The 27,500-nt window shown below is 45.3% G+C and overlaps 2 protein-coding genes across 3 annotated transcripts in view; one reads left to right on the top strand and one right to left on the bottom strand.

The window, feature by feature from the left end:
* cracd (capping protein inhibiting regulator of actin dynamics) overlaps positions 1-12,188 on the bottom strand; it is a 27,794-nt gene extending 15,606 nt beyond the window's left edge. For both annotated transcript variants that reach the window (XM_062557078.1, XM_062557079.1), the window contains exon 1: positions 11,892-12,188. The gene's annotated coding sequence lies outside the window, so the exon portion shown is untranslated. The remainder of the gene's footprint in view (positions 1-11,891) is intronic.
* Positions 12,189-12,915: 727 nt separating this feature from the next.
* cep135 (centrosomal protein 135) overlaps positions 12,916-27,500 on the top strand; it is a 24,086-nt gene continuing 9,501 nt past the window's right edge. Inside the window, exons 1-14 of the mRNA XM_062556619.1 lie at positions 12,916-13,438; positions 13,970-14,118; positions 14,325-14,515; positions 14,909-15,076; positions 15,362-15,591; positions 15,766-15,894; positions 18,118-18,333; positions 18,886-18,951; positions 19,473-19,623; positions 20,103-20,335; positions 20,933-21,088; positions 21,363-21,506; positions 25,350-25,427; positions 26,668-26,819. Of these exons, the coding sequence (XP_062412603.1) occupies positions 14,006-14,118; positions 14,325-14,515; positions 14,909-15,076; positions 15,362-15,591; positions 15,766-15,894; positions 18,118-18,333; positions 18,886-18,951; positions 19,473-19,623; positions 20,103-20,335; positions 20,933-21,088; positions 21,363-21,506; positions 25,350-25,427; positions 26,668-26,819 (2,027 nt within the window). The 5' untranslated portion in view covers positions 12,916-13,438; positions 13,970-14,005. The remainder of the gene's footprint in view (positions 13,439-13,969; positions 14,119-14,324; positions 14,516-14,908; positions 15,077-15,361; positions 15,592-15,765; positions 15,895-18,117; positions 18,334-18,885; positions 18,952-19,472; positions 19,624-20,102; positions 20,336-20,932; positions 21,089-21,362; positions 21,507-25,349; positions 25,428-26,667; positions 26,820-27,500) is intronic.

The following is a 27,500-nucleotide window of genomic DNA, read 5'->3' as shown; positions in this document are numbered from 1 at the left end:
GCTGCAGTGCAGATGGCACACCTCTGTGGACTCTCTTCTCTTCTCTCTCCATCTACCTTTTAGTCTCTTTATTTCACTAACCTTTCAGTTCTACTCCCTCTCATCCTTCTCTTTCATTCTCACTCTCATTGTGCTATGTGTAATCCCCCTTTCTGCCCCTCTCTCTCTCTCTCTCTCCATCAGCCCTTTTCTACCCAGATGTTCCCTTCAAACCTCTTTTAAGCTAATTTCTCATTCCTGTCTTCTCTTGCCCTCTCTTCATACGTCCCTTACATCCCTCATTCTTTTCCTTTGCCCTTCACTGTCCTCACATGGGCCACCTCTGTCTGCTCAGGAGGACCGGATGCTGCTGGTCCTTGGTGGCACGTGGTCTGGTCAGTGGGCGCTGGTTGATTGTAGGCTGGCTGACCCTGGTGTGGATACACTGCACTGCTCAAACTCAGACACACAAACGTGGCAGACACCTGCCACCCATTATACTCTAAAATACTGTTCATGGAATGTGTGTTTGTGTGTGTGTGTGTGTGTGTGTGTGTGTGTGTGCGTGTGTGCGTGTGTGTGCGTGTGTGTGAGTGTGTGTGTGTGCGTGTGTGCTTGCGTGCGTGCCTGGGTGGGCATGTGCTTGTGTGCATGTTCTTTCCATCTTACAGTGCAAGGGGAATTGGGATACAGAAAGATAGTGAGACAAGGTAGTAGGAGAGGGGAAGAGAGAGAGAGAGAGCTAGAGAAGAAGGAGAGAGAGAGAGAGAGCTAGAGAAGGAGAGAGAAAAAAAGAGGTGCAGAACATCAGAGGGAGCCCCAGTGCCTTCTCCTCCATTAGCCCTGCATTAGATTACAGACGTCTGCCTGAGTCAGCAAAACTGCAAGTGATGGCTGCTTCATACAGCACCCACAGGCACTGCTGCTCTCATACCCACACCCAGCCTTCCACACACTCACCAAAACACAACACAACACACACGCACCAACGCACGCACACACAACACACACACAGCCCACACAATCTGCATTCTCCCAGCACCACCCATGCCATTCCCTTTCACTGTCCTATAACCATCAACATCTTCTTCTTCATCGTCATCATCATCATCGCCATCATCCTCACGCATGGCTCTCTGTGTCTCTCTTCCTCTCATCTGTGTCCCCACAGACCCAAATTGTCCCACTGCAGGCAGAGGGGACTAGGGGCTTTATGCACATCACTCACCATAATGCAGGCCTAACACACTTTCATTATCTGATCCATCAAGGGATCAGCTCCATATGGCCTGGATAACCAGCGGCACGTCTCTGCAGCAAATTTGATTGTTTAGAGAAGCCTCACAAGGTGTATACAGGGCGGGAGGAATATCGGTGGCCATCAAAATGGAAATGAAGTACTTTCTAAAAGCAGAGCCGCCATGACAGTATTGTTTTTTAAATGCGTGACTGTGACAGACGCATCAATTGTTGTGTGTCTATTTTGGAACTAAAGTCCTGTTTTGCTTCAGCCAGACAGCATCTGACAGCTGCACACTCTTCTGTTCGTCTGAGCTCTGAGCTGTCTGTGGGGACAGTGGAATCAGTGTTTGTGTGCGTGTGTGTCTGTGTGTGTGTGAGCGAGAGTGAGAGAGAGAGTGTGTGTGTGTGTGTGTGTGTGTGTGTGTGTGTGTTTTTGTTGGCTTTTACTTTCACGAACAAATAAGTCACCCACTGCATATGCATTTGTGTGTTTTGGTCTGTATGCATCTACATGTGGGTTCTGCATTATGTTAAAGTATATAGTGTTTAACTACGTATAGAGAGTACTGTATGTGTGTGTGTGTGTGACTGCGGTACACAGAATGAAGCCCTTAGCTGAGCTGCAGATGGGATGGGCAAAGCACGGGGTGAGCAATGTGCTCTGTTCTGACAGCCAGAAAGAGAGAGAGAGAGCGAGCTGCCTTCAGGGTGGGGGTGAGGTGAGGGGGGGACAGCTGCACACAGCATCCCAGTGAGGTGCTCCCCACACCGGGCAGGAATGCAGCAGCAGCAGCCCCCTCGCAAATGCCATCGACTGGAGCAGCATCCCTTTCACAACACACAGGGGTGCACTGCAGTGCTGCTCGGGCTCCTGGCACGACTCAGCATTGCACAAAAAAAGAGAGGGGGAAAAAAAACCCAACAACAACAGAAAAACCTGATGTCGCCACCAACTGTAACACACATGGGGCAAAAGCTTAGCGTAGCATAGCATAGCATAGCATAGCATAGCGTAGCGCCCGGCCACTCCACCGCACTGATGCAGCAGCAGCAGTAGCAGCAGCACCAGAGCGCCAGCAGCAGCAGGGACTGAATCTTCACCCCCGAGTGGAGCCACTTGTGATGACATAATCACAGTGCTTGTGCTCCGATGCACAGCAGCACAACAATGAACCGTGAGCAGTCCGATGGCTTGACATCTGGCTGCGTGAAGAGGAAGGATGGTCATTAACTCGGAGGGACGGCTCCATAACTCAGTCACTCAGCGGAGTACTAGAACAGGGTTGCATCAATGTGCCAGCGCTCAATGGCATGTCTCGAGTGTCTTGCAACGTCGTGGTTAGTCAGCATGGATCATTAGCTGCCTGTATGAGACTGCGGGTTAGTGGCTGTTGCTCGGCAGTGGAGCTAATTGTTTGGTGCCGGCTGAACTGGCTTAATTGCTGATTAAGGCACAATAGCACAGCTAGGGCGACCAGAGCACAAGGGCTTAAGAGGGGGAACAGTGCAATGCAAATGGATGAATACAGTATGCCATAAGTTGCACAAGTAGGCCTACCTTAAAAATAGGCCTTTGGTCATCAAACGTTCTAGAAGGATATAGCCATAAACCAGCCATAGCCATTGTTGTTGTATTGTATCTAAGAGGAAAACCTTCACTGCAGGTATCCTCATGACCTTTTCAAATCATTGACATGAAGTGATCCTGGCACTCACAATATTGAGCTTGTTCCATATGAACTGATATGGCTTTTGTAGCCCCTGGAATGTACCCAAATGTTACTGTTATCTCCTTGACACCGTGACTTACTCTATGCACCGAAGACGGAAGAGACTTTTTTAAGCACTGGAACTATTTACCGTTCCTGGATAAGGCTATAGGCCTATTTTTGGTGTCTTTTTGTTCGTATGAACAGGTGCAAAGACTTGTTTTGTATCCGATTTGTGAAACTTTAGTAGTCACACCTGGTGAACAGTGCTGTATAATGTCCCTCTTACTTACCAAGTAGTCTGGTCACCCTGTGAAATGGTAAAAAGTAAAAAAGAAAAAAGAAAAAAAAGCTTAGCATCCTAACTTAAGATATAGCAAAGCCGTTTGCTAGCATTGCATAGCATCACCTGTGCTAAATGGATGACTTGGCTGATGAACTGCCACAGTTAATCACATTAGCAGAATGGACTAAGTCACTGTAACTGGCATAATCCTGCAATTATTTGTGTGGCAAAGTGACAAAGCTTACTGCTGGCGATGTTGGCTAAAAGCATGCCAGCACACAGTGACTTAGCTTAGTCTAAATGTGTTTACACTATAAGGTAGGACACATACACTTATCATACTCTTTACCTAATTCAGCTGCACAGCTCGACAAAGCTGCGCACCACTGCAGTAAAACCTTAGGAAACATTGACTTGCTCTTCTGCACCTTGTGCTTTCTGTCTGTTCTTGCTTTGCTATATTTGAGTCCCCGATGCTGGTCCTCAGTCAGTGGCTTTGGAGAAATACAAGACACACACACAAAAAAAAAAATGACACAAAGTATCTCAACAGATTATCTTATACGGTTATCGTTATCTCGAGACTGCAAAACAGGGCCGAACGTTTTCATTGAGTCACAAGACGTGAGCGGCAGACAGACTTGGATGAGGAATGGATGGAAATGTCGTTCTAAGGGCTGATCGGGGGTCAGGTTCCACTTCGAGCAATATGAGGAGAGTCCACGCTTTGCCCTTGATCAGCACTTAGACAATCCTACCGAAAGTGCACAACAGTTCATCTAGGACGTACAGATGAAGACTGCACGTACAGTACTTGCATGAGTAAGAGTGAACCTATTGTGCTACTGAGGTGGGAGGAGTGGGGTCCCCCCCCCCCCCCCCCCATGTACTGCCTCCCTAAAACCTCCCAGGAAAGGCAAAGTACACATCACTGAAAATGCCAGGATGTCAATAATACGCTGCCCAATGGCTGCATGCAGGCAAATGTAAATGTCATCCAGATGTATTATATGCCAACAACATGTTCAGAGGCACATACTGTATATCAAAGAGCCCAACTTTCTATAGACATGAATCATGATTAATGTAAAACTGCTACACGCCATTCACACATCACACACTTCACACACTTCACACACACACATGCGCACACACACACACACACACACACACACACGCACACCTTACCCCAGTCATTCTTCACAAATGCATAACGCGTGCAGCAATGTGCATAACACAGCAACTGTACTGTACTGTTCTGCACTGGCCTCCGTGAGGCTCCCCGTTATGCCAGACACACACAGCGCTCGCCGCGGGTGAGAATGAATGACAGTAAAGAGGCAGTGATGAAAGGAACAGCGTGAACGTGAGAGGTCAGGAGGGAGAGAGAGAGAGACGGAGGGGTGGGGTGGGGTGGGGTGAGAGGGTAGGTAGGGGGTTGGAGGAGAACCAGCTAATGTGGCCAGGGTTACATTTTCCACTAGATCCCGTGCAGCCAGCATCACTGAAACCATATCAACAACATCATGTCCTCTTGTCACACTCACAAATTGCGAAGAATGCACTTTTTTTCTGCTAAAATAGTCAGCATTGACAGCTACATGACTCCTAGTTTAATTATATGAATATGTATAGTTTAATAAACAGTGGTTACTTATGAAGACACTACTTTCCTTTTGAAGATGATTTAGAATTGCTGAATCTGTTCTGTACTATGTGAGAATGCAAGCTTACCTTGTTGTAGTTTTGATCCAGAGTATAGAAGTGTGCGTGCCGTGTTTGTGTTTGTGTGTTTAAAGGTATGCTCGACTGTGCGTGGGGCTGTTCCACTCGCCTGCTGTTACTGTGGAACTGGGGCATTACCTGGAGTCAGGTGTCACATTGCGCAGATGCAGTGCGAGCTAGACTGTGTGTGTGTGTGTGTGTGTGTGTGTGTGTGTGTGTGTGTGTGTGTGTGTTCGCATGAGTGTGTGTGAACGCTCGTCCAGTTTGTCTCTCGTGTACAGTCATACTATAAATGTATGCACTATTGTGTGTTACACAGTTTTTTTTTATAACCATTGTATACTTTGCATATTTGCTGTAAAAGCTTTTATTGCACCTGGTTTTGTATATACGAGCTTTTATCTCTATACAGTCTCCACTGGTCTACAGTATAGGTGCATGACACGTGTTATAAATATTATCAAGAAACGCCATGATAACTACTAGCTCCATTGCTGTTGGTCTATCTTCACGCAAAGCCATCAAAAATCCATGATGACAATTGGTTAATAATTGATATGGTCTTGGCTGAATGTATCCTATTTGAGCATGCTTTCCCATGTGCATATGAATGTCAAGATTGCTATATATAGAGATATGTAATATGCAGTCTGTCAGAATATATCAATGTGTATATCCTTGCAAGCGACTCTGGCATTGCATGTGGCCATGGACATGAATTAAAAAAAAGGCTATGCAGGGAAGAATGTGTCAACTATGCAGTCTGTTGGATGTTATGAATGTGTGTGTGAGTGTCTGAATGAGAGTGTGTTTGTGTGTGCGTGTTTGCATGAGAGAGTGAGTGTGTGACTGAGAGAGAAACAAAGTGAGAGAGAGAGGAAGAGAAAACGGTCTTGGTGAGGTAGTATGGACACTTATATAGCAGTGTTTGTTACTGCTAACAAAGATACACTGTGTTGGGCAGCCAGCTAAGCAGTGCAGGGGAGAACAGTGCACCATTGATCAATTCCAAGTCCCTCACATGCACAAAGAGAATCGTTGTTGATAACTGTAAGTGTGTGCATGAGCATCTTTCGTATTGCTGTCCATGACTAGATAGCAGAAGTATAATTCAAATCATTTCCATATTATAGTTGGTGGCTAAAAAGTTGATAATGAATCCTGCAAGCCCTATATTGTAAGTATTGACTGTTATAAATGCATTCATATATCTATCATAAAATATATTAATCAGATTTCAGTTAGTTGTTGTGACCCACAACAAAGATTGCATAAAGCTAGTGCCACCTCTGTAACCTGGCAACCATTGTTACTCACACATCTCTTAAATCATGCTAGTCAACACTGTGAACTGTGAAATAGTGAGCAGTTATGACTAACGACTAACTTATAGCACTGGTGCCTACAGCAGTAGGGCCTGATATCCCACAACAAACCATCCCTTTTCATGTACTATTGGGCAAATATGACCAATGACGTGTATTGGTACGTATTACAGAAAACTATATCTCAAAATAAAATAGAAATATGCCCATGTGATCTTTACCTAGCCTACTCGCTGTACAGTATATTGGAAATATTTCCCCCACTGGCATACATATAGGAGAATATGGCTAGCAATGTAGCCCAACGTAGCAATGGGCAATGTAGTCCTCATGCATTCAAATGTGGGTTAAAACATCCCCTCCATGGCCCTACGGCCCGTGGGGTGGGTTCACATGCTGTATCAGCCAGCTGCACCATAGCCAGTCTCTTGCGACTACAGCAGTCCCTTATGGATGGTGCAGTTTCATTGAGTTGTCTGACAGAAGATATGGTAATCAGCCCTAAGGGACTCCAGTGATCTGCTAGCCCTGGCTCTTGGCTGCAGGCCTGAAGCCTGGCTGCTCTTCAGATGCATTGCACTTCAAAGAACCGAGTGATTCCCCTCTAGCTGCATGCTTTCAGTGCGGACAAGATTGTGCAGCAGACCGCTTTCAATAATAACAACAGCGATACTCCCACGAAAAACACACTCAAGAGATATTAGCGATGGGAGTCAGGAAACGCATTCCACAGAACACACGGAGCAAGGGGTCAGTATGAATCGGCCAATTCACAGCATCTACGCTTCCTGAAGACACTCTGGTTTTGGTTGTTTTACAATCACACTGCTGTAGTTCAAATTCATAGGTGTCCCTGGGTTTCACAAATGTGTGAGAGGGGTAAAATCACAGTCATGTCTTCATACAGCCTGTTGACAGCTGGGTAAGGTTGTCATGCCTTCCGGGTTTGAAAATGTACACATCTCCAGGAGACACGCAACTGAACCAGTGTCCAGAGAGTGGCCATATCACAGTGCAACTGCTGCATGGCCATAAACTCAAGCCCACTTTTTTCCCCAGCTGAAACTCTAGCTGTTGCAGAGATGCTCCCTGGAGCCATCCTTTGCATCCAATCCAGACAAATGACAGCTTCGATAAAGGTCAGCAACAAGCTCCTCTCTGCATTGTGGTCCTTGTGCCATTGGATGCTTCGTGACGTATTTGCACAGGCCACGCGGGGAAACATCTAGATGACATTCCAACTTACGATCACGGCGCAGTTTGCCAATAATAGCCATGGCCTTAGGGACAAATCGCAACTTCAGGGGAAGAAAACATCAGCTGTGACATACTCTAGCAGGGAGCGCTGGTCTTTCAGATCAGATATCTACACTGAGGATTGTGTGCGTGTGTGTGTGTTTGTGTGTGTGTGTGTGTGTGTGGGGGTGGGGGCGGGGTGGGGGGGGGGGGGGGGGGGGGGGCTACCCACGCAATTTAAAAGCACACCTGTGATTTCATGCTCACCAGTGGCATCAGTGTGAGCTGATCTCTGTATATAAATACACAAAGCTGGCGGAATGAGCCTATGATTCCACTGAGCATCGCAGATAAGAATCGGGAGAGACGTTAGTTACAGCTCAGGGGCTGATTAAAAACGAGAGATCTTGGGTCAGATCTAGTGATGTAATTACCCCGTGCGTGAATGTAACTGTCTTCCTCATCTTCGTCTTCCTCTTCCGCCTCACTGTTTTTGACTAGTGTCAGTCAGCCAAGCCAGCACAGAGCGTTTCCAGACATGTTGTTCTTCCACCATGACGGGAGCATAAACAAACGCAAAGGCTGTGGCTGTGATGAGAGAGTAGCCTCTTTGTGTTTCTGGGACACACACACACACAAACACACACACACTCATCATTTCAAGACGAGGAACAGGAGCAGCACTGTCCACCCATGCTCTCGTGCCGTCATTCACACGACAAAACAAACACATCGCTCATACTGGCCATGTGTCTCTGTCCGTGCCCCTGTCGCCCTCCCTGGAAGTCGGACGCTCTTCCCTCACTATCGTTTTCTGTCCTTCCCATCCTCGTGATTTCTCTTTGTCTCTGTTTTCCTTAGTTCTCTCTCTCCTCAACAGATAACAACCCAAGAAAAACAACAACTGCATTGTCTCCCCTAACTTGTCAAAGCATCAAAAACTCTCTTCATCTAGCTGGCACATTCTTCCTTGATTCTTCCTAAATCTTCTCTGAAGTGATTGTTCAGCTGCATTACATAATTGCCTTTGTCCCTCTTTTTGTATCGCTCCTTCCATCTTTCTGTATCACTCCTTCCCTCTTTTTCTATCGCTCCTTCCATCTTATTCTTCTTTCTCTGCAGCACTGGCTTCCTTCGCCCCCTTTGTTCTGTCTCCCTTGCTTACATTCTTCCACACACTCAAAATCACATTACTGCTCTCTCTCTCTCTCTCTCTCTCTCTCTCTCTCTCTCTCTCTCTCTCTCTCCCTCTCTCTCTCTCTCTGAGGGCAGATTCAGAGGTCTTGCGCGGACAGTGGCGGCTGTGCCAGGCCCCTTCGGCCTGGCTGCTTCAGATGCTTATCTCCTCCTCTCCTCTCCGCTGGCATGTCTGCTGCTGCGCTCTACTCTACTACACCGTTACTGTGTCGTCCTCTCGCTCCAGCTGAGTTATGGCCTCCGAGCCCAGAGTGCCTCAGTCGGTTGGAGCCACCTCTGTGACCGTTTGACCAGACACACACACACACACACACACACACACGCACCCATGCACACATACACAGACACACACACACACACACGGCCCTGGGGAACACTGACCATGACCAGAGTATGGAGGCATCTGGGTGGACTAAATGTGTGTACAGGGAGCATGTATAAAAACATTGTGGCTGGATGAATGAATCCATATCAACTGGTGCGTAGAAGATTGACAAGATCGTCCAGTCTATTTAAGGTGACAGGGTGAGTACGAAGAGCAGTCAGACAAATAAAGATCATATATTGATGTGCCTTTTGTGTCAGTGTATGTTTGTTTGTGTAAGTGTGTGTGCGTGCATGCCTGTATGTGTGTGTGTGTGAGAGAGAGAGAAAGAGAGAGAGAGAGAGAGAGAAAGAGAGTACATGTTTATTTGTGCATACCTGTGTGTGTGTGTGAGTGTCTGTGCATAATACACATTGCCATTTATGAAGGAGGTATGTGGCTTAAGCCTTCACGTGTTGTTGTAGACATGTCCAGTCCTACTCACACAATGACTTATTGATCTCTGCGTTAATCTGACTCTGTTCTGCCTGGCAACGTTCAGCCAACTGACACGCGTTTAGGCTAAGTGGGTCACACAGACGGGCCCAGCCATCTACCTTCTACCTTCAGTACCTTCTACACGGCAAAGGAATTCCATCCAATTGAATACCTGTAATGTTATTGTACTCTTTTTTCTTTTTTCTGTTTATCATTTGGTGCAACAAACGTCAACTAAGCAAATGTCAAATTAGTTTCTAAAATGTATGTGGATTACGAGTTATGTCCATCATGTATGTGATGTACAAATTTCTCACAATTTGTTACTAATGTAGAACTACAGTATAGGACCAATGTTTACTTTGTCTAATACACATAATTATAGCCTCCGTTAGTATTAGCCACACATATGCAGGTCATTCACATTCACTGAGGCATGCCTTTGGTTCCAAGGACCCATACCTGAACACCTGATTTTCTCTCTCTCTCTCTTTTTTTTTTAGAAAAAGCAATACAGTCCCAAGCTATCCCGTTTTCTGTGCAGACACACCCCTCTATCCTGGCCCAGCCTCAGACATGTTTGTTCCCATCCCAACACCTGTCACACGAGCAGACGACACTTAGGTCAAAGGCAGGAGACTCTTCTCCTCCACTGGCTTGCTTGTATTGATGCAGCGCTTTTCATCTATTAATATTAATCTCCTCTTCCATGAAATATTAACGGCGGGGCTGGGGGAGTGAGGCCTTGAAGCAGCGGGTCACTGGTTTCTTCTGCAAGATTAAAGAATGGACGGGACCGGCTGAATGAAGAGATCACTCCACTACACATGAGAGTATGAGGAACTGTTCTCTGCCTCTTGTGAGGCTGTTCTCTCAGCATCCTGAGATGGAGCTGAAGCCACACGTTTTTAAAGGTGGCTAACAGGCAAACTTTTACCTCAGGAAGATGCTCATTGCTGTGTTGTCTTTCTGTCCCCCCTTTGTCATGTAAAGCTGTGTCAGCTGGTTGATTAAGACCAATTCTATCAATACATCTAGGCTATCCAACCATCCATCCATCTGACCACCTGCTTATCCATCCATCTATCTATCTATCTATCTATCCATCCATCTATCTATCTGTATATGTTTGTCTAAGTCTATCTGACTCTCTATCTCTAACCTCTTTTCTAGAACACTCTAGACCAGTGATCCTATTTTTCTTTTGGAAATGAATCTGTGACCGTGTTGAGTGGCCCCTAAGAGCACCTGTCATGGCAAATACCCTGCCTGAAGTCAACAATATACTCTGTCTAATGGGCTCTCAACCACTCCACCTCTAAAAATGCCCTTCATGTTCGGCGTAGGACGTTATCGTTTCAGCCTACTCAAAAGAGGGTTAAGTCTGTGGGATTCTCTCAGAAGCTCATGCACAAGAGCTGAATGAGTGTGAAATTCATATTTCATTAAGAACACAGTAAACTAGGAACGGAAGAGATGTGCTGCCATCCTGAAGGCTTCCAGTTCCTTTAAACCAGGCTACTGGCAGCTTATAAAGATATGTGTACATTATTCAGTCCCCCATCCAGCACCCCCACCCCCACCCCCATCCCCCATCAAGGATTTGCGCACCTGAACTGCGTCAGCTATTATCTCATGGATATTTCTGATCTCTCGAATGAAGAAGACCCCCTTAGTGAGAGCATGCTGGTTTCTCGATTATTGGAAAGGTACAGTTTTTTGTTTAAAGAAATCAAATATGAACACTGACAGACGTAGCCATGCAATGACATCCAAGCCTGAAAAGCATGATGTTACTGCTCACATCTTTGAAACAACAGCATGCACTGTGTCACAGGTAGCTATAGGCTACGTTATGACAGAAAACGCAGCAAGTGATACCCGTGAGAGTATGGGGGTCTCGGCGACACGATGGCTGAGGGGGGCAACATATAACACCCTCAACCAAATGTTATGCTGGCATTATCATTGAAAACGGGCCAATATGGCTGAATCGGAACACTGGTTGAATAGCTTAAAGCCTAATTATATAGAAGACGCTTGAAATCAGCCTAATAGCAAAACCTGAACCAGATGTTTGGTGGACAATGTCGGTTATAAGGCTAGACAATAACACAATATTAAGCTATGCAGGCTATAATGAAAATCAGGTTTATAGGATGCCGTGGCCTGTTTTAAAGAGCAATATAATGCATTAAAATTAAATGTCAATCCTCACATCGATCATCATTGACCTCCTGCAGCGCGCACGTCTGTGTAAAAAAACCGCACAATTCCCTTGTTCTCATACAGAACAAATAGGCTAGCCTACCAAGGCAAGGTCAATTTTACAAACAAAGCCATCATCAAATCAGTTAAAAAATAACAAAATGAAGATTGAGCCCTACCACCTTGAAGCTCTTAAGACTGATGAGGTGTTCCTAGGCGTTTGGTAACCCGCGGCTCTTCCCATTCACGCTCAGCTCCCGACCTCCTTTGTGTGTTGCTGATGCTGCGAGCGCTCGCTCTCTTGCCGTCGGACGGACAAGCATGCATTAGCAGTCGTCCAGAGCGCTGACTGCCGCGAGGAGGCTCCGCTTCCCGCACAGCTGCACGTGAGCCGGGGAGGGTGTGGCTGATGAGGCCGCTTTTGGCTAAGAAAGCGTCTGCCCGCAGACTGCAAAATCACTCGTTTACTGAAATGCCAGTGTCAGACGCCGACGACAAGTGATCAGTAATCGAGCTGTAATCAGTTAGGCTAAAACTTATTTTTATTTGGGCGGAAACGAATGGTCTGGCTTTCATGTTCTATATATCACGAAGTCGTTGCACATGGGGCTATCCTTTACCTCAGTATAACATTTGTGTCACTGGTGGACACCGATTAGGTACATGGAACATGTTCTTATTTGCCACTATGCTTAAACATTGCCCCGTGTATCAGTAGTACTACTGGTTGTATTATTATTCATCCTAGAAATTCAATTACCTGGATTAGATTATGTGATGCAAGGACGCGTGGCTAGCCTAGGCTACTGAATGTCCACAGAGGGTTAGGCTACACATGCTATTTCTTTCTTTAATTATTTTTTTCGCATAAATACTGCTCCATCATTTCAAGCATGTACTGTAGGCTAGTCAACCCAATGACACGATATCTTTGACTAGTCATGGACAATTTGGACCATGGAACTCGGAACTCGTGTGTATCCCAAGTAGATCCCGTCCCGACCAAGGTCTGTGCATGGAATACCCTTCATGTGCCAGAGATATGCAAATGCCGTTGACAGTAGGCTAAATGAAAAAAGCAAGACTTTTTAAATCATTTTGCATAGTGTCCGTGGGGAGGCGCCAACAGCCCACGCGTCACAATTTTAACTACCAGAATGGGTGTTGTTAATTTAGACAGGAAGTTTGATCTAAAAGAGTGTTGTGTGCGTTTACTGCCGCCATATGTTTGGAATCGGAAAGCTGAATGTAAATAGCAGTATCATTGGAAAACCCAGGACCCTTCAATAGCTGTCTCCATGGAGATTTGGTTGTACACAGGGTCTGTTAACTTCGGCGCCATTTTCAAACATCTTTACCGCCCAGTGCTCTACAGCAGACTTATCAGTTGAGTTTGTATGGGGACCAGTTAGCTTGTGACTGGAACCAAAATCAGATCGTAAGCTGAGCTGCAAAACTGACGCAAACACTGCGTGTTCATTACCTATGTTAGCTAGGTAGGTGATGTTGCAAAGTGGACTTTATACAGACAGAAGTTTTGTTTGTAGTGCCTTTCTCCAAGCCAGGCATCACCACAATACATCAGCCCAAGTAACGCGTCAACTAACGTTAAGTGCTAATGTATCCGATTCCTTTGTCGCATTCGTTTGGATGAAGAAACAACAGGAGAAATGCCCCGAAAAGACAGCTGATACTACATTCCCGTCTGAGACACCACTTTATCAGTTTTGTGAGTAACAAATTGAATGCAATTAATGTTACAGTAAAGCTAGCATCTTACAAAGTCAAGTTAGCTTGCTAGCGAAGTCATGTCACATAACACAAGCTTCTTGTGCTGTTAGCTTGTTTGACAGCCTATATTAGACATTGCTAACTCCCCATACGGCTAATCTATCTGCTCCAAACGTAAAGCTACACCTTAATCAGTTCCTTGACACTGTACTTGGTTTACGATTAGCAAATTGGCCAGTGCTAACCAACCCATTTCCCCAAATTTGACAGGCACCGTTATGGTGACAGATTGATTGGCTAACAAAACGTCAAGGCAACCAACCTAATGATGATTTAGCAAGTGATTGCGACAAACAAAATGCCATAACGTTAACTCGATCAAGCTGACAAAAGACGTATTTCACGAGATTGTTATATTCAAACAGTATTTACTGCCACAACGATCATGACAGACATCGTAGTCACTTGCGCGCTAGCTGCTGAGGATTTAGCAAGATGATGTTTTGACACAACTTCAAAATCCATACAGAATTGCGGCACTGATTGAATTGACTGTCCAGTAACAATGAGTACCACTGCCGAGAGGAAATTTGTCAATCTAAGGAAACGGCTAGATCAGCTTGGATACAGGCAGCCACTGGGAATCGACACCTTGCCTCTGGTTGAGAAACTCTTCAGGTAAGTTGTAACTAGCTAAAACTCAATATCAAAACGTTCTTTACAACTACATGTCTTGCTTATTTGTCAGTAAAACTGTTCTACAAGGGCACAGTTTGTAAGGCAGACTCACTAACAGTAACGTTAACTATGTGGGATTTTTATTTGACACTTTTCTGTGTTTAGCTACAGTTGATTGATCCAAATGACTTGCTCCTCTTTTCTAGTGACCTGGTGCACACGACTGAAAGTTTGCGCAATGCCAAGCTTTCAGCCGGGAAGACTGAAAAGGACAGTCGGAATCTGGATGCTCTCCTGGAACCCTACAAGACCGAAAATGCACGCCTGGTGCGGGAGAACAATGAGCTTCACCTGGGGCTTCTGAAGCTGAGGGAAGAGAAGGATAGGCTCAGCAGAGGTATGTAGTGAACAACACTTCAACCAATTGTACCACGTTCAACAAGAACCTGACATACTGTTTCAGTATCAGTCACTCTTGCCATCATCCTCACCACTAACCAACCACTCTTGCGATGAATGTTTTTTCATTTGTGAATCATTTAGTCATCTGTATATCTTTAGATTGTATAAGCTATATATGATGCATTTTCCCTAATGAAAGTCTGTGATCCCTAATGTCAACTGTGTCAATTTCCCTAATGTCAACTGTGTCAAGTGCATTTTCATGAGCGCTGAGAGCCTGCTGTGCCTTGCATCAAGCAGTGCTCTAATGCACTGTACATTGCAAATCACAGAAATCGTAGTGGGATTGAGGTCATCTGGGTCTTATACTGGAGTTTCTCCCTGACAGAGCTGAAGGCCTACATAAGGAAGCTCGACCATGAGACGTCAGACCTGAAATTTCTCAACAACCAGTACGTGCACAAGGTGCGCTCCCTGGAGAAGGAGACCACGGCCAAGACGGAGCGCATTCAGCAGCTGCAGGAGAAGAACATGCAGGCTGTAGTGCAAACGCCAGGTCTGCTCACTAACCCTAATCAAACACATAGCCAAACAGTCAAAACACAGCCATTTATAGAGCCATTTCGCTCCACTAACTATTGTAGTACCATAAGGTGTACCATAAGGTACCATAATGTGCATAAGGTCAAATGTACGTCCTTGACAGTACTTTGTGTTTGACATGCTACAACAGCAACACGCTACATTTATATAGCGCTTTTCTCAACACTCTAAGCGCCGCACAGGCTCTATTAGTCACAGTGAAGTGGACTGACTGACTCTAGGCGCTATGTTTGAGCAGGAGGAAAGAAGCGCAACATTCCTTTCAGACGGCAGCGGATGCAGATAGATGAGCTCTTGCCTCCGTCCGCGGGTCCCACGCCGGCGGTGGTGGCGCAGCCTGATGACCCGTACATCGCTGACCTGCTGCAGGTGGCCGACGACCGTATTCAGGAGCTGCAGCAGGACGCCAGTAAGCTCCAGGTGGACCTGGAGAGAACGCAGTCGGGAGTTAAACACCTCAACACTCAAGTATGCAATCCCAACACCCATACCTCATAATATGCTCATTAAAATGTCTTGCGTGATACTTAGTATTACTGCGTTGCTCTATTGAGTCTTGGAATTACTAAATGACACACACACACACACACACACACACACACGTACTTACCAGAAATAGTAAATGGGCTGACTCACTCCCAGGTAGAGGAGCGGGACAAAGAGATCGAGCGTCTGAATCGTGCCCTGGATGGAGGCCGCCCTTACGATGTCATCTCCCTGGAGGCCCAGAACATCAGCAACGAGAAGCTCATCGCTCACCTCAACCTGCAGGTACCGACTTTGTTGTTGTTGTTGTTGTTTATGCACCTTTGCTTAGAGTGCGTCTGTAAAGCTCCGCGTGAACTGGCAGGGAATGGATTTGAACTTTTAGCTGACACAGAAGGTACTAAGCAGCTTGTTGGCAACGGCACATGTGAAAGTCGGGCAGCTGCAACCTCCCCGCTTGCTGATCTACACATGGCCTTCAGAAGGCTCATTCAGTGGGCAAGCCAATGCCACGCTCTCAGCACGCATGCTGAAGACAGAGCCAAAATCCCAGTAATCTCACTACACATGACCACGGGAGGCCAGGGCATCCAGCGCCATCTGGTGGCCAACATCAGCCGCTCCTGAGGTAGGAGCTCAGGTCTGGCTGCCTTTGGCTGCTGGTCAAAAGAGTCTTGTGCAATACACAGAACCCCCCAGCTGTTACTAATCTCAATAAAGATAAACATACAATAGAACATTTAAGCTGAGCGCGGCAACTTAACAAACGTGCTGCTGGGTGGCAAGAACATCATATTCTCAGATGGTACTAAATGGCATCACTATTAGATTAAGCCTTCATGTCAATTTAACCAAGATAAAACATATTTGTATCATAACATATCATGATCTTGTTAACTGAGATACTGTAGGGCTAGCGATAAGATACTTCTGGGTTGTAGAACGCTGTTGTGATAATGTGTCCGTGCAGATGTAGAGACTCAGGTCGAGAGATGCCAAGTAGAAGAAAACTTCCTTTTTTTATTAAGCTACCGGTAGGTTGTAGACATGAGACATAAACAAAAGAAAAACACTTATCAAAACGAAAAACACAAACATGGGACAATGCCCAATAGCTAGGCCCTTACGTACCCATAAACTGACCGAGACAATGTGCCCTCTCACGGCAGAGGCCCATCTCCCGAATGAAGCGCCCAATACTGTTTTATCCTATTGGCGCGAACCAAACACAGCAATCAATCAATTAACGTACCCACATATCCTCTAGGCTAGATACTATGGAGCGCAACACATTACCTGACAACATTCATTAAGTAATCATAACCTCTTCGCTACAGTTCCCCAAAATAACAAATAAAACAAAACTACTGAAACACCCCTGTCTCCATGAGCGCTTCCCTTATGGGAGCGCGCCCCGTCCCTTTAACTGGGTCTCACCTCCGACACTCTTGTCGCACCCCGGAAGACAGGTAGACCTCAGGTAAGGTGCATACACAATACACAATAGACAATACACAATACATAGACAAACATTGACACAGTCGCAACGGTTTCATTTCAGATGACAATTGTGCGCACACGAAACCCGCCACAACTGCCCCGACATTATGCCTTGCATCAGCCGCTAATAGCCATGTTTAGCGCACGGCCTATTCACTATTCCTTCGCATCCTACACAGGCACAATACATAGTTATTCCTTACTTTTCAACATATGCATTGCAACATTTCATTTCTTAATCTCCTGTATGTGTGTACTGAATGTAATGTCTGTTCAAACGCAAACTCCGTTCCCATTGTTCTTACTGGCGGGAATACGCCCGCTTGCGTGACAGACGCGGTGCGCTCTGTCACAGCTGTCTAAACTGTATACCCCAAAACCCACAGCACCCTTGCCTAACAGTCTCAGTTACTCTGTCTGCTGTCTGTTGTCTGTCTGCTGTGATTTGACAGATTGACTAGAATGAGTTCTCTGCACTTGAACTAAGCCTGGCTATTGTTTCTCAATGAGTTACTTTGGGTAAAAATGGAATAATGTGGATAAACAAATGCAAATGTGATGTGATCTACAAAAACCCATCACATGGTGATTGGTGAACTCAGATTTGTGCGCTTGATTTTTGCTCTGTTTCAACCCTCCCTGGTGAAATTTGACTAGGCTTGATGTCATCCTAGCAACACTCTTGATACTGTCGCCTAGCAAAATCCTGGATACTATCCTTCCAAAATCTTGGATGTTGCTAGGATGGTATCAGAATCATAAGTTGCTAAAATTGCACCACGTGATTGGTTTGACAGATGTAAATGTGAAATGGTCTTTGAGGGTTCTCTCTGCCGGATATACTTCACACATGAACATGCAGCTAATGAGGATCCTGTAAACATAAACATAAACAGATACAACATAAATAAACTAAACATAAACAAGCACATTTGATTATTGTTTACTCGTGTGATGCTGACGGCACGCCTGCCTCTGTCCTGACGCCTGTGTGTGGGCGCCGTGTAGATCGAGTACCTGCAGGAGACCAACCGCACGCTGGAGCAGAAGGTGCAGGGCCTGCAGCAGAGGAAGGCCAACGCCAGCGCCGAGGCGGCCGACCTGAGCGTACGCAACCAGGAGCTGTGCCAGGAGCTCACCCACATCGACAAGCTGGCACAGCAGCTGGAGAAGGACAAGGAGCTGGTGCTGGAGACGGCCGACGAGGAGCTGGAGGAGGCCAAGGTAACGTTAGACTGGCCTGGGGTGACCTGGGAGCGACCTAGGGGCATCTAGTGTGGTGTAGGGGAAGAGGGAAGCTGGGGTTGGTTCTTATAATCTGTGGAGCAAGGCTTAAAGTTGTCACGCACTGTGCTGGAATTCAAGCGTGGCTCTGGCTTTCTAATATTTGATATTAGATAATTCTACATACCGGTAATGGCTTTGAAAAACAATGACCTTGCTGTTAAGACTTGCGTGGAGTGAGGAGAATAGAACTGAGGGTAAGGAGTAGTGTGTTGCAAACACATTGAGCTCAAAAGGGGCATATTCATTTTAATATTCCCTTTTTGACTGTTCTTAACTTTTGGTCATATTTGATATGAAGTACATTTTGTCTCCCTGCGGGTAACTCATGCATAATTAGGGAAGAAATGACCTTGAGAGTATCAAGCAAAACTGTCTGTTTTGATACTGAAGTGTCAGTGTTTGACCCGCTCCTGAGCATAAGGCCACTGTGGACAGGTGTCCATGCCCCAGAGGTCTTGCTGATCGTTTCTCTGTTCCTGCCCCTTTCAGAGGGAGCTTCTGAGGCAGCAGGGCGTGATCGAGGACCTGGAGAAAATCGTCTCCAAGCTGAAGAGGGTATGTATGTCTGTGTCCACCGGCGGCGTCCTGCCGCTCGGATGCTGTCATGTTAAATGGTGTGTGAAACGTGCCATCTGGCCACACACACGCAGGCCGCGTCAACACAAAGAGATCTCAATATTGTCTGTGGGTTTGGTGTGAGATAACATTGGGATTAAAAGATCATTGCTCATGTATGTGTGTGTCCTATAGAAGCAGTCTTAGCAGGAGTGGCAAAATAATGAAGTAGAGTATTTTCACATTAAGGAATAAAAAAATCTAGAGTTGTATGTTCAGCAAGTTAATGTATTAACATTTTTTATGCATATGCAGAGAATGTTATTTTTTTTATGTTATGTTGTTTTTATTTACAAGTTGCGTTTGAGTGGAATTCCCCTCTAAAGCATCTAATTGGCTAATCTGAGCAGTGGCTTAGTTTAACCTCACTTGCTCACTGCTGGGCAGAGGGTGCGCTGCTCTCTGATTGGTTGACGGCGGTCTTGGCAGGCGGCCCTAAGCGCTGTGATTGGCTGTGGCAGGACTTACTGGAGGGCGAGCACGATAAAGACCGTGTGAGGGACCAGCTGGCCGACGCCAGGGAGCAGAACGAGAAGATGGAGGGCTTGCTGAACTTCCTGGAGGAGGAGAAGAGGAGGCTCCAGGACAAACTGGATAAGATGACCCTGGCTGGTGAGCAGTGGAGCCCCCCACCCCACCCCACCCCTCCCCACCCCACCCCATTCCACCCCACCCCACCCTATATGTCCTGACACCTGTAGTGGCCCATTGGCTATCATGCTAATTTTGCAAGTGTACAAAGGGGGGAATGCAGTTTGTATTAAGGGGCTGGAATAGTGTCTCCTCACAAATTTAAAACTGATACTCAAAAATTTTAATAATTTTAGACTTATAACTCTTAAACTGATACTCAATAATACAACATCCCTACACAGTAACAGTGTTATTAAATGTGCATAGTCCAAAAGAACTGAGCTCATACACACTGCAATTTGTAAAATCCTACTTAGTTTTATCTCTATCAAGTTTCATGTTCATGTATTTTTTTTTGTTTGTTTCGCTTGTTTTGATACTGTGACCTTGAGTTGGAAAGTCACTGTAAATTGAATTGATGACTTAATTTTTTTTTTTATTTCTGCCGTCGTCTCCAGAGAAGGATCTTGTTCTGGAGCTGGAGAAGATGCGCTTGCGTTACGGCATCTGCGGAAAGGACCGCTCGCCCTCCCGCCTGGACGCCTTCGTCAAGAGCCTGGAGGAGGAGCGGGACTACTACCGGCAGGAGGCCGACAAGTACCGGCGGACCCGCGGGGGCACCAGCCGAAGCCCTTCCCTCAGCCCGGCCCGGGGCAGGAGCCCCAGAACCAGGTCATCCTGGCATGGACGGGTACGGAAGTCCAGTAGCAGCACAGCCTCACACACAACATACAGTCATGGAAACTCACAGACGTGCTAGAATAGAGTATGGAAAGGAGAATTACAAGTGTTCGTGTAGATGCATACACATGTAGGAAAGGGAGTATAAAACTGATCCTTTAAAAAACCTTATTTACATGTAGTTTATTTGTTAGTCTGTACAGTAATTCAGCTATTTCTAGGAAGTAAAGGCTCGTTCACACCAAGAACGATAACGATAACGATAACTATAACGATAACGATAAAAGCGTCCACACTGGCCAACGATAAGAAGTGTCTCTCCTCATGTTAATGAATGTGATGGCTAGAATACTATGGGTTCTGATTGGCTGTTAGCTTTTTATCGTTCTCAAAATTGCTCTGAAAGTGATCAACAACGATATCGTTCTTCATGTCGTTATCGTTATAGTTTAGGTGTGAACGTTGTCATTCATATTAACGAGAGCGATATTTGTTTATAGTTATCGTTATCGTTATCGTTATCGTTCTTGGTGTGAACGAGCCTTTAGTCGTTTTGCAGACAGTTTACTCTTTGTGTGTGTGTGTGCGTCTGTGTGTATGGGCAAAGGGGGACAGTGCGGATATGGACATCTCCCGTGTGGTCAAGGAGAGAGATGACCTGCAGGCTGTGCTGCTGGGCTTTGAGAGGCACATGGAGGAGATCCAGACCAAGGTCAGAGCCCTGACCTCCGAGAGGGACCAGCTCAGTGCACAGTACCAGCAGGTGAGGGGGGACCAGCAACATGCCATGTGGACACACCAGCTCGGAACAGTACCTAGATGGCATTGAGAACATTAACAAGTGTGTATGTTGTTGTTTTTTTGTTTGTTTGTTTGTTTGTTTGTGTGTGTGTGTGTGTGTGTGTGTGTGTGTGTGTGTGTGTGTGTGTGTGTGTGTGTGTGTGTTGGGTGGACGGGGGTTGTTTGTTTGTGTGTGTGTGTGTGTGCGCATGTATGTGTGTTGGGTGGACGGGGGTTGTGTGTGCGTGTGTGTGTAGATTCAGGAAGATCTCCGGCGTGTGCGACGAGAAAGCGGCACGTCTCCCGAGCTGCACCAGCGGCTGCGAGAGGAGAGGGAGCAGGCGGACGCAGAGCTGCAGAGGGTGACGTCGGAGAGAGACACGCTCAGGGAGAGGCTCAAGGTGCGTCTGGGGCAGGGGGCTGATCCTGCTGTCATTTCACTTGCAGGGAATTATGCACCGCTAACCTTTTGGTCAAATCGTCTAGTGATTCTTTTGTGAATTCAGAGACAGTGGTGTGTACAATGCGGTCAAAATACATTGTAGTAGTCAGGTAGAACCCCAGGATAGGTGTGACATAAGGTACTAATGCAATTTTTTTGCATAATCTGATAGTTTAGGGGGTGTAGACTCAGAATCTGACGGGTGCCGCTCCGGCACCCTTGAGCATTTTCCTTAAAATGACATCATCTGCCACACCCCTTTTTTATCATAGAAAGTCGTCTAAATATACATTAACATATAAACCCATCATGTATGGTATCAAATTAAAGCTCTTCTCATGCAGGAATCAGCTTTGACCTTCAAAAAGATGAAAAAAAAATAGTTTTTAATGACATAATCTGCCACGCCCCCTTTTGTTGACCATAAAAAAAGAACTAGACTCACATTACTGTATAAAACCCATCATGTATGGTATCAAATGAAAGCTCTTCTCAAACACAAATCAATGATGTCAATTTAAAAAATGCTAAAAATTATCCCTCCAGAGAACATAATAACTGTAAAATCTGGTACGGTCACACCTCTGAAATGGTAGGCTGAGCAACAAATTGTATCAACCCTCACCAATTAATCAAATAGACAACAAAGTAGTACTTTATCACAGATTTTTGAAAGCAACTATATCAAGAACATGTTGCCAGGCTGGCCTTGTACACATCACAAACATCAAATGTCTCCTCCAAAGAACATTCATTCAATCAGACATTTCTCCCTCGCTGTCATCAGTATCCTCCACTGAAAGTCGAATTTTTATTTGCACACTGCTCATCACCTTTGCAATGGATCCCTGAAGCAGATGACCACCTCGTGACCCAAAGAGAGAGCCATTAAGAGACCAGGAAGGGCAGTACATATGCTACACATGTGGAGAGTCCGGTCACACCAGTCAACAGTCATGGCCAAGTCACCCGGCAAAGACATGCTCCAGGAGAGGCAGACAGTGCACAGAATACTCCACCAGAGAGTGAACCAAGGCCCCCTGGTTAATCAATGATCAGGAGTTGGCTGGCAGACTGTGTTGACACTGAAGTCGACCAGTTCCTGAAACAAAATGCATTTGGTCACTGCTGGACGGTTGACCGGATGATCTCTGGAGTGAAGACAAGCTGCCTTTGGGACACTGGGTTTGAGGTCACCACCATCAGAGAGTCTCACTTTAGAGAACACTTTGGGGAGGAACAGCTAAAGTCCACCCATTGGGTGGAGCCTATGGACTGAACATGCCGGTCCTTGGTTGTCTTGAAGCAGATGTTGAGTGTTTTGGAACCACTCTTTAGTGGCGGTGCATCTTCATACTGAGAGACACCCATCTGGATGTTGTAAAGATGTAAAAATGGGCTCCCTGGCATTATGGGGATGAACATCATCAAAGATCTAGTGACCTCTCTGCTGGGTGTGGATGCAATGAGGATGAAAAGGCTGCTCCACCAGAGGCAAGTGTCCGTCGTGTGTTGGCTAGGGTCAAGAATGAGGTGGAATTCTTGGATTCAGATGGCAAAATTGGGTTTGTCAAGGTGGCTGGCAGAGAAGTGATCACCATCCCACCACACAGTAAGAAGGTGATTGAAGGCTGGTGCCTCCAACAGTGGAATGCCATTCCTGGTGGAAGCCACTCCAAAGATCAGCATCCAGAAGGGGCTTCTGGTTGCCAACATACTCGGAAAGGCAGCAGGTGGAAAAGTCCCTGTCGGGGTTATGAATACCTGTGAGAAGGCCATAAAACTAATATCCAGGGCCAGGGTAGCTGTGGTGTCCAAGTCACAGAGGATCTGTCCAAAAGAGGTGGTGGGGTTTGATGAAATGGATGGGGTATTGCATGTTGAACAGTGTTCAGGCTACCGAAGATGGACACCAATGTATGCCTCTTCCAGTACAGGTAGCTGCAGGAGAGCTTATCTTGGCACAGCATGTAAAGCTTAGTGCACTGTTGAAAAGCTACGGGGATGTCTTCTCAAGCCACGACAATGACTATGGCTACACAACTACAGTGACACATGACATAACATATAAACTGGTGACACCCACCCGATCAAAAGTTCAAGCGACATGTACAGGACATAGTGGGGCAAAGAGAGTAGCAGCCCCTGGGCATCGCCAGTGGTCATTGTGCGAAAAAAAGACGGGAGTGTGCGCTTTTGCTGTGACTACAGAAAGCTGAACATGGTCATGTGCAAAGATGCATACCCACTTCCACGGATAGAGGAGGCGCTTCATGCACTGGGCAAGGCACAGCTGTTCCCCACTTTGGACCTGACATGGGTTACTTTCAAGTGACTATGAGTGACCAGGATAGAGAGAAGACAGCTGTCTTTACCCCGTTTGGTGTCTATTCTTAAAGCATTAAAAAAATGATAGGATGAAAAATATTGTTTTCTGTAATTCTGGGGGAGGATCCAAGGACAGTCATAATTAATGTGCTTAACTACCTGGGAAGTACCTCACAACATTGCTGTCAAATTCAGTGACAGATTCAAGGGAAATTATAACTAACATGCTAACTAACAAGGGTACATCAGACTTGCTATAATATTCACAATAAAATTAATTACTATTGAATGATTGTATTCCTGTATGTATTAGGCCAGGGGTTCTTAACCTTTTCAACCTTGAGGCCCAATTTGTTATAGTAGAAAGTGGCCCGGGGCCCATTTAATATTCATCATTCACATCCAAAAAGCGCACGTTTTTGTATTTATTGGTAGACATTTCACAAGTGCAATTTCATTACGTTACGTTAACGGTATTTGTTTTTAGACATGGCTGGATTCACTTAATGGTAGCTTTCTGGCGATGAACTTCTGGCCATCCATTCATTCTAACACGTTGGGCAAGTCTCCCCTTTAGTGAAATGTGTAGTGTCAGAATCCCAGCAGTTTTGTTAGCTAATATAGCTAGCAGTTTAGCTGAACTAATATAGCTAGCAGCATTTGCAGTACATATCCTCGATACGGATATACCCACAAGGTGATGAATGGAATGAAGTCTCATGCATTACATATCTCTGATGTCTTCATTTGATAATCTACCCAATACCGCGGCCCTTGCGGCCAACAGGTGCAACACTGAACATTTCTTGCGGCCCTCTGGTTAAGAATCACCGTAAGTCTGGGCCGCGGCCCTGTGGTTAAGAATCACTGTATTAGGCTAAATGGCAGTTCCATCATTTATTCAATTTAATACCAAAATATGACATGATTTAGAGTCAGCTATTATGCGGCAAAAAGAAACGTAATCTGACCTTAAAGGTCACTTTGCAGATGGTATTTTGTTCTCTGAAGGGACCTGAACTATTTTTTTTCATCTTTTTGATGGTCAAAGCTGATTCCTGCATGAGAAGAGCTTTAATTTGATACCATACATGATGGGTTTATATGTTAATGTATATTCAGATGACTTTCTATGATAAAAAAGGGGTGTGGCAGATGATGTCATTTTAAAGAAAATGCTCAAGGGTGCCGGAGCGGCACCCATCAGATTCTGAAAGGACACCCCCTAAACTATCAATTTATGCAAAAAAATTGCATTAGTACCTTATGTCACACTTATGCCCAAATTCCACAAAGTTCTACCTGACTATAGAGTCTGCTGGGATTTGCTGCTTACAATTCTGTACACCATTTCTAAAATGCTTCACTTCTCAAAAGCAGCATAGTGAGTGGATATTCAGTACTATGTCCCTGCCCATATTTTCAAATGTTGTGTTAATTTTACCATGTAACGAATGTTTGTCAAACTGTACAGGTTGCCCAGACGACTGCTTTGACAGACAGAGAACAGGAAGAGAGGAGGATATTGGACCTGGAGAGCACCATTCCAACAGTAATACCTTTTAAATATTCATAATAAACCATATATTTATTTAAGTAGTTGCCTTTAGAATATGATCATATAACCTTACTCTTCACGACATATGGGTCTTACTGCAGAATCTGGCATTATAGTGACCTCTAGAGCACCATACAAAGAGGCAGTGGTGGACGAAGTGCACTACGTACTTGAGTCAAAGTAGAGATACCTTGTGTAAAATATTACTCCAGTAAAAGTGGAAGTATTCACTTTATATTTCACTGAAGTATAAATGTATTTGCATTCATATGTACTTAAGTATTAAGTACCTTGATGGATTATGGATCTAATGTCCTTTTATCACATCATTATTTTCACATCAAAACCGGTTTTAGGTGAAAATACTAATGGCACTCTTGGCGCACCAATCTTTAAATAGTGTCTGACATTTGTCTATTAAAAACACCACAAGCACAAAACATTGAAAGCAATCCATTTTCATTAGGCAAGAGTCGCAAGACCTAGTGGTTGTGAAATAACAGCACTGGAGAACAATTAATGCTGCAGCAGGCTTGTGATGATGAATTCAATTCAGCGTAGTGCGCAATGGTCCAACAAGTCTCAACCAAACCGAAAGGAGTTCAAAGCAAATTACACGCTGAGCCCTGATTACTGTACTTACAGTGCACTTGCTCTGACCTCTCTTAGCCTTCTTTTTTTTATTCGCTTTAGTCAAAAAAGAAAGCCAGGTTTCTCTAAACGTAATGAAGTAACACTAAGAATTTTCACTTTGAAATGCAGTAGAGTCAAAGTATAAAGTATCACCAAATAGAAAGACTGCTGTAAAGTACAAAACCGATACAATTACATCTACTTTATACAGTCCACCACTGCAGCCAGTGCCATCCTTTAAATATTGATAGATATCATGTGGACTTAATCAACATTTGTACCCTATAAATGATCCCAACATCATCAGACTGTCCAGCTTCTTCCTTGGTACCAGTGCCTGCATAATTGGCAGTGCACTGTTAGTACCTGTACAGTACCTGTACCAGTATAATACAGTAATTTAAAACCATATTAATACCATATTAACCACCCCTGTCCTGTGTATTAACCTCATAGCGGAAGAAAATCAATGTTTTAGCATTGGCTAATAGTTGGAAGATTACGGCAAAGATAAAAATAAATTTAAATAAATTAAAAAAATAAAAATGCTTTTTCAGCCGTCTCTGATTACGGTATTCAGTGGTTGTTTGTGTGTTTGCAGTTGGAGCGCGAGCGCATGGACCTGCGTGTGCAAGTGAGCATGCTCAAACAGAGGGCGGAGAGCGTGGAGGCGGAGCTTAGAACTCGCACCTCCGTCATGGTGCAGAGCGCCGAGGAGACCGCCCAGCAGAGGGCCGAGAGTGGGGCGCTCAGGTGTGTGTGTGTGTGTGTGTGTGTGTGTGTGTGTGTGTGTCAGTCAGTCAGTGAGTGAGTATCACTCTGTTCCAATCCCCACGTACTTCTGTCGGTACACTTTCATGCAGTGCACTGTGGGCACTGTGTTCTTACTGGCATAGTTGACAGGGTCATGTGTCAAACATGCTGTCGTCTCAAATCGGACAGTTGTATGTCCGTGCTTTGTCAAAACATGAGTTTGCTTGTACATCTATGCATCTGTGCACAGTACAGTACATCTGTGTGGTACATCAAGGTGTGTTTTTCCACCGCTCCTTACCATTACACATAAGGTTCGTTTGACTTCGTGCTGCGCTGTGCAGATCTAGCTGCACATGATGTAGGCTGGACTTTTGCCCAGGCATTACATTGGTTCAGCGTGCATCACCTTCAACCAGGTCTGCGCAGCGCTGTATGAAGTTGAACAACTTCAAACTTCATCACCAGTTTGAAAATGGTCTCGTGCTTTGACCGTTTTGAGTGCACTATCCGGGTGCTTGCAGTGCACTTGGTGTCATCCTAGTTATCAGTGTGAACACACTTTTGCACTCAAATTATTATAAGTGCAGAAATAACATGGATTTGAACAGAGTGTATGTTTTCCCCCTGACTTAAGGGACTGGCAGTGACTGACTCGGTCACGTGTTTGATGAGCCCACC

This window comes from Sardina pilchardus, chromosome 15 (assembly GCF_963854185.1).
Source record: "Sardina pilchardus chromosome 15, fSarPil1.1, whole genome shotgun sequence".
Lineage (NCBI taxonomy): Eukaryota > Metazoa > Chordata > Actinopteri > Clupeiformes > Clupeidae > Sardina > Sardina pilchardus.
This window is presented reverse-complemented; position numbering and strand designations above follow the sequence as displayed.